Source organism: Echinops telfairi, unplaced genomic scaffold (assembly GCF_000313985.2).
Source record: "Echinops telfairi isolate 266 unplaced genomic scaffold, ASM31398v2 ScPeMD7_22;HRSCAF=79, whole genome shotgun sequence".
Lineage (NCBI taxonomy): Eukaryota > Metazoa > Chordata > Mammalia > Afrosoricida > Tenrecidae > Echinops > Echinops telfairi.
The window spans coordinates 9,919,927-9,927,007 of NW_022103919.1; the positions used below are offsets into that span (position 1 = coordinate 9,919,927).

A 7,081-nucleotide genomic window follows, 5' to 3' on the forward strand; every position below is an offset into this window, starting at 1 on the left:
GAAGGTGATAAGGTTGTTTTGTAAAAAAAAAAAAAAGATTTAAATACATACCTTTGAAAAAATTCTAAGTTTCTATAGTGAATGGGAATTATGGCAGCAAAGCAGCCCATACAGCAGTACAGGAGCTCAGTCCGACTCCTTTTCAGAGGGCAGTTAATATACTCAAGCTCTTGCCCTCTCACGGCCACTAGCCCCCAAAGGCCAAAGAATTAGGAAGGCGGAATGAAGTGTGGCGGTGGCCAGTAGCACCCAGAGGAGAAGCAAGTCAAGGAGGGACCTCATGGTGTGGCAATGTGAGGTTAACTGCCTGGTGGTGCAGCGAGTCTAGTGGTAGCCAACAGGTGGTGCTGCGCGGGGAGGTACCTGATCAGGTAACACTTGGGTCCTAACCGGCGGGAAGGAGAGAAGAGGCCAAAGTCCACAGCATTATATGTTGAGGCCACGCCTCCAAGGGATGTTACCAGGCTGCAACCTGATCCACAAACTAGACTCCATCCATGTCTTCTTCCCGCTGCTGGTTTGGCACCACAAAAACCCCCTAGCCATCGCAGTTTCCCAGGGAACTTCTTGTATGCTAGTCCTCCACGGTCCCCGTCCCTGAATTGCAGCCACAGTTTCTTCAGTTGTCCAATTCTCGGAGCTCTTCCCAGCCTTCCTCCGAGGGCTTGATCCGTCCAAAACCTTGTTTTGTGTGAGGCAGCATTCCTGCAGACTTGTTGCAAAGCTTCAATAGTTTGGGAATATATCCATTTGAGTTTTGTTAAATATTTGATCCAATTTTTGATCTCAAATCATTTTTTTCACCCAAAACAAAAAGTTACATTTAAAAAATAAAACCCCTAGCAAGATTAAGACAAATGTATTACTAAGAGAACTTGTCTGTAGCCATTGCAGAAAACATGTTTGTTTGGAATAAACCCATGCCTGTGTGAACCAGAACTCTAGTAGTCGAAATACTTTTTATTTTTTTAAGCTAGTCTTTCTGTGTTACTGAGTGTAGTCATCTGGGCTGATACCAGGTATAATTCGTGAGATGTCAAGATAGAGAGTAATAAAGGGGTAACATTCGACAAGAGTTCTCGGGGTGGCTAGAGAAGAGGAGCTCACAGAAAGATACAGAGCTCTGTTCTGCTTCCCGCAGCCCTCCCTGTGTAGAATCTCTGTAGGAGGCCAGAGTCTCCAGCTCTTTTCTGTGGCCTTAAGTAGCGCTCGCTCGCATCTCTCTTTCCAGTCAGACCTGGTATGTAAAAATTTCATTAGAAATTCAGGTGTTTAAAGAAGAGGGCAAGTATGTGAAATTTAAGAATTCCACCTAAGGGAATTTTCCAAATGTCAGATGTTCCAACTAGTTTTATTTTAATCATTTGTGAACCTGAAATTTAACCTATAAGTACTTGAACCCACTCATTGAGGCAGAAATTCTACCACTTTCATTCAACCCTTTTTGTTTGTGTGTGTGTGATCAAAATCTTAACAGAGTTGATGTGGAATATTAATTTAATGCCTTAGTGGTCAACTAAAGACACAGGTGGTAAGCAGTAAAACACCTGAAAGATAAATTAGATCGTTTGGTCTAATTTGAATTGAGAAGCATGGCTTTGGGAAACCTGTCAGAAAATACTCTTCATTTGCTGTGCTACTATTTGTTTTTATTACCAGCCAGAATTTTTAAATGATTAGCTTCTTGGGGTATCCAATTGAAGTGTGTGTGGTTAAATTATTTATCTAGTTAGCAGAATAGTAGCAAGTGAGGCATTGATTGGGGGTGGGGGGGCTTGTGGAATTTGATGACGTCTACTGGAGAGCTGCTTTATGGGTTCCACGTCAGGGTATTCAAAGATAAGTTAGAAGAATCTCTGGGTCAGGGGTTGTTTTACATTTTGCCATAATTGGCCGAAGTGACTAATGAGCATTAGATGCTTACTGTTGCACAAAGGAGAACTGGCGGTGAAGTAGGTTATGCATTGGACTGCTAGCCTCAAGTTCAGCAGTTCAAAACCACCAGCTGCCCCTCGTGAGACACAGGAGGCTTCCTATGCCTGTAAAGATTTAGTCTTGGCAACCCATAAGGTCAGTTTTATCCTGTCCTATAGGTTTATTATGAGTCAGAATTAACTCAGTGGCAGTAAGTTGAATCTCAGGTAGTTATTGTTCTAATCTGGAGCATTTAGCTTTCTGGTGTGAGGGGCCATCAGAGAAGTGCTTGGGGATGCATTTTCGTTTCTTCTCCTAGGAGTAAGATTTATTTGCTCATGCACTACCAATAGATCCTGTAGTGAAGTTTCTGACCACAAACTGAGGGGCATGAAAGTTGTACTTCTTTTTTGGTTTTTCAAACTTCAGCATGATAGATAATATTTTGGTTTTCTTGTATCACTTAGACACAGTATTTATTCTTCAAGCCTTGTTTGAAAAGCAAACCTTTCTGAGTCACGGTTATCCACGCGATACTAATCACATTCCTAGGAAAAGGGGCTTCTGCGCCACATGCCATCACACCATGTCTGCTGCCCGACCCCTACTTTCCCTGTGTCTCCCAAGAAATAATACTTAGTTTGAATTAGAACACAAATTACTTGTTGGATTATTTTAAATGTTAAAATATGATAATTTGTTATTGGCCACTTTAAATAAATATTCACATAAAAACTTACAGATTTAAACTAAGTCATAATTTCTCTTAACAGTTATTTAGTTTTGCACAGTAAATTCCCTCCCCTACCAAAACAGAACAAAAAACACCTTCGAGTTCCTGTAGTAACTTTGATATATTTTAGTATATGCTGTAATTATTAAAAATAGTAAGTTATGTCAAATCTTGCTGTACCCAACAGACATGATTTTGGAAAAAGCATGTCAAATGATGTTATCCTAGCAATAGATGTGCTACCAGGAACTGCCCTCTAGATTTCCAAGACTACTCCTTACTGGAGTAGGAAGCCTCCTCTTTCTGTCTCTTGGCGTGTACAGCTGGCCTTGTGGTTAACCCACTATGGATGTGCTTATTTTATAGGTGCATTGACGTTTTTTTAATTACTTCCACAGATAGAGAGTTTCTCTTAATTTACTAACTACCTATAAAAACATTTAATGTGTAAGGTTAGTTGGCTTTCTAAAGGAGTGTCGAGGATGTCTTTAGATCATGTTAATACAAAGCAAGAATGCATGCTTTTGTAAAGAAGCTGTTCTTCTCCTCATCATGACTCTGGATCGTCATTTCCCCTCTTTGTAATCCAGAACATATGATATCTGTGAAGTGTCTCCTGGGCCGCACTTGAATATGATTATTGGAGCTAACGGAACGGGGAAGTCCAGCATCGTGTGTGCCATTTGCCTTGGATTAGCAGGCAAGCCTGCTTTCATGGGGAGGGCAGATAAGGTAAGTTACCGTAAAAACTTTTCTGAAAAATTATTTTCAAATCAAAACCACTAACTGCTTTTAATCAGTCACTGCAAATAAGGAATGGGAGATTGGTAAATAGTAAAGCTTAAAGAAGGGTTTTAATTTCTGTAAGTATTTTGGACTGTATGCCTTGAGAATTCTCCAAGTACCTACACTTAAGATGCAAAAAAAAAGTATGAATATATAATTGAAAATCAGAACTGAGTTTGTGGAAAGGTGAGAAATATTTACCAAAGGCAAAACCAAAATAATGCGAGTGAAGAGGTAAACAGGCTCTATCTAGCCTTGCTTCCCAGGAGTCATTGTTGATACCTGACTCCTCTCAATCTGAAGCAGTCTGCCTTTAAACTGGTTCTTCAAGGTTGGAGTGCTAAGGGTGCTGTAGTAAAACCTAGAGGTCAAGAGTGGGGTGTATCTGGAAAAACAATAGCAGAGGGAGGAGCTGACTTGTTTGAATGGAGGAGGGGAAAGAAAGTCTTTCAAAGTTTGAACTGTAAGCTGGAATTGGTGTTAAGACTAGCCTCTAGGTCCGCAGTTTGAAACCACCAGCCACTCTGCAGGAGAACGTTCCCCAAAGAGTTACGGTCTCAAAACCAGACGGACAGTTCTACTCTCGCTATTAGGTCTCCGTGAATCACAATGGGCTCAATGGCAGTGAATTTTACAACTAGAATGCATATTATAATTTAAAATTGTCCTCTTTTTCTTTTTAAAATACTTGTTATTTGGTTGTTTAAGAATACATAGGAAAACATATACCAATTCAAAACCGTCTACATGCACGATTCTGCGTTCTTTGAGTTCCTCGGCCATTTCACTCTTTCTTTTCTCAACCTAATCCTGCCCCAGCTCTGGAGCAGCTGTTGTCAGTTTCACCCCACGGAGAGAATTCGTAAAAGAGCATAATGCTCAAAGACAGACCCTTTTTACTAGTGAAACTAAACTGTTACTTGATTTTAAAAAGACTCCTGGGGATATTTTTGGTTTAATGGCCTACAGCTTATTCATCCAAACTTGGTGGTTCCAAGAGTTGTGGAGTCTCTGGGAATTTTCAGTTCTGCTCTGCATTTCCGCATTGGAGTCTTTGAACAGAATGTTGAGTGATGATAGCTAGGCATCACCTAGTTCTTCAGTTCTTCATGGCGAAGGAGAAAATTGTACATGGAGGCAGTAAGCCGCACAGTTCGCATCCTTCTCCTTATTCCTGATTCTCCTTCCTCTGTCCTAGGAGAATAGAGACCATTTATGGGATGATTTACTGCAAACCTTTAAAACTCTAAGCAGTACATATCAAACCAGGCGGTAGAACAGAAACACTAAACATTAATTAGATCAGTTAGCTGGGACGTCCCACAAAATCATGACCTTGATCCTCCAAAACAAGAAACCACATCCTGTGAAGCTTTGGTTTGGTGATAGGCAGTCTCAGCAACTTTTCTGTTTTCATTGATACCAGTATATCTGTTTTTGTGATCTAGTGCTATTGTGACAAATATAAGTGGGTGGCTTCAATAAGCAGACATATATTCTGTAGACACCTGGCAGGGGCCATCCAAATCCTCTGATGAAGGAGCATACCTTTCAATCAATCCTCAAAAGAATTTGAAAATGTGTTTCCAAGAATTCTTGAATTCTTACATAACAATTACAAAACATGGGAAGAAATGGGTCACCAAAAATGAGAATCGACAAAAGCAATGAGCTACATAATTGAACCTAAAAACTTGTAAATAAAGAATATAAATTAAGGATATTTGCTTTGTTTTGAGAGATAAAATTGGTTGCAAGTTTAACCCAAAAACCATACCCACTTCCATCTGGTTGATTCTGACCCACAGTGACCCGACCCAAACCAAAAACCCAAACTCCCCTTGAGTTGATGCCAGTTCACAGTGACCCTGTAGAACCAAGTAGAATTGTCGCTGTTTCCAAGATTCTTAATGGGGACAGAAAGTCCTGTATTTTTCTGGTGGAGTGACTGGTGGTTTCGAACTGCTGGCCTTGCAGTTAGCAGCCCAATGCATAACCACTATGCCACCAAGGCTCCAACAGGACAGTATAAATATTTTCTACAGGGTTTCCAAGACTGTAATTCTTTACAGTAGCAAACAGCCTCATCTCTTTCCATCATAAAGGAGTAGGCTTCTGTTTTGTTTGTTTTTTAAAGCCTGAGATCCTAACTAAAACTTTGAACATAATGATTTAGAAAGGGGAAATAATCGCAGAGGACAGTTCTGAGATGCAAAAAGAACGGTTGAGGGGAAAAAGGATAAACATTTAGGAAGGTATATGGAAAGTGTTTAATATAATGTGAGTAATTTCTGGTGATTAAAACAATCTAAAGATGACTATTGGAATAATAGGAGTGGGACGATCAGAGTTACATCGCTCTTAAGGGTTTATATTATTAAAAGAAAGTTGAGATGAGGGCGTCACTTCAGAAATCACTAGGTATGTATATTAAAAAATGAAATGGAACATATATCCTCCAAACAAGAAAGGGAAACAAATACAAATGAAAGGGGAAAATTTAGCCATTGCCCCAGTGACCCAAATGGAGGCTTAAAAGAAACAAAGGAATTTAAAAAACACAAAGTGGTCAAAGTATATCCACATAAATTAAAATGAAATGGAACATATATCCTCTAAACAAGAAAGGGAAACAAATAGAAATGAAAGGCGAAAATTTAGCCATTGCCCCAGTGACCCAAATGGAGGCTTAAAAGAAACAAAAGAATTTAAAAAACACAAATTAAAGTGGTCAAAGTATATCCACATAAATTAGTAATGACAATAATTATAAAATGGTCTCCATGCTCATGAAAATATAGTCTGTTCGAATGGTTACATAAGACTCAGTTGTGTTTTATTTAGAATTCCGAAAGATTGAGAACGTTGACATGGATGATACAACGTGCCAGGAGGGTTCTGTTCAAAGGAAAATAGATATGAATGGATTAATACTAGACAAAATACACATTCAAACAGGAATTATTTTTGGAGTTAAAAGTGGTTATTAAATATTGATGAAAGGTTTAGTTCAGCCAGAAAATAAATCAATTCTCCACTTGAATTCACATAATAATTTGGCTTTGAAGGGCATAAACAAAATCCGATAGAACTCTCATAAGGTAGCAGATCCATAATCATAGTAGGAAAATTATCAATACTTAATAGCTCAGTCATATAAAACATTAGTAAGAATATAGGAGACTTGAACAGCATTAGCAAACTTGATACTCTAGAGCCTTCTTGCACATTTATACAAAATTAAAATACAGAACTATTTATAGCAGTATTGTTCTGATCCATCAAATAACTTAGACTATATTAGAGAATATGAAAATAAAATAATTGGTAATAAGTACCAAAACCCTAATTTTAAGCAAAAGCAATGCTATCTTGAAAAGAGCACATGTAATATGGTTTTTGTTCTTTTTTACAGCAGCCAAATAATACATTTAACACTTAAGAGAATCAGGTATATGTAACAAAACTAGAGAAAAGAAGACAAAAGAGCAAATCAGTTTAGAGATTATATTTGTTTGTTTTTTTTAAGTTTTATTGACATATAATCCATATATCATACAATTCAGTGGTTTAGATATATTAAAAGGAGTAATGCAATCATCAACACAATCAATTTTAGAACATTTTATTCATTCTTGCACTTATTAG

General features: G+C 38.3%; 1 protein-coding gene across 1 annotated transcript in view; it reads left to right on the forward strand.

Annotated features, from left to right (window-relative positions):
* SMC5 (structural maintenance of chromosomes 5) overlaps positions 1–7,081 on the forward strand; it is a 91,397-nt gene that overhangs the window by 6,701 nt on the left and 77,615 nt on the right. Inside the window, exon 2 of the mRNA XM_004713826.4 lies at positions 3,238–3,379. Within this exon, the coding sequence (XP_004713883.1) occupies positions 3,238–3,379 (142 nt within the window). The remainder of the gene's footprint in view (positions 1–3,237; positions 3,380–7,081) is intronic.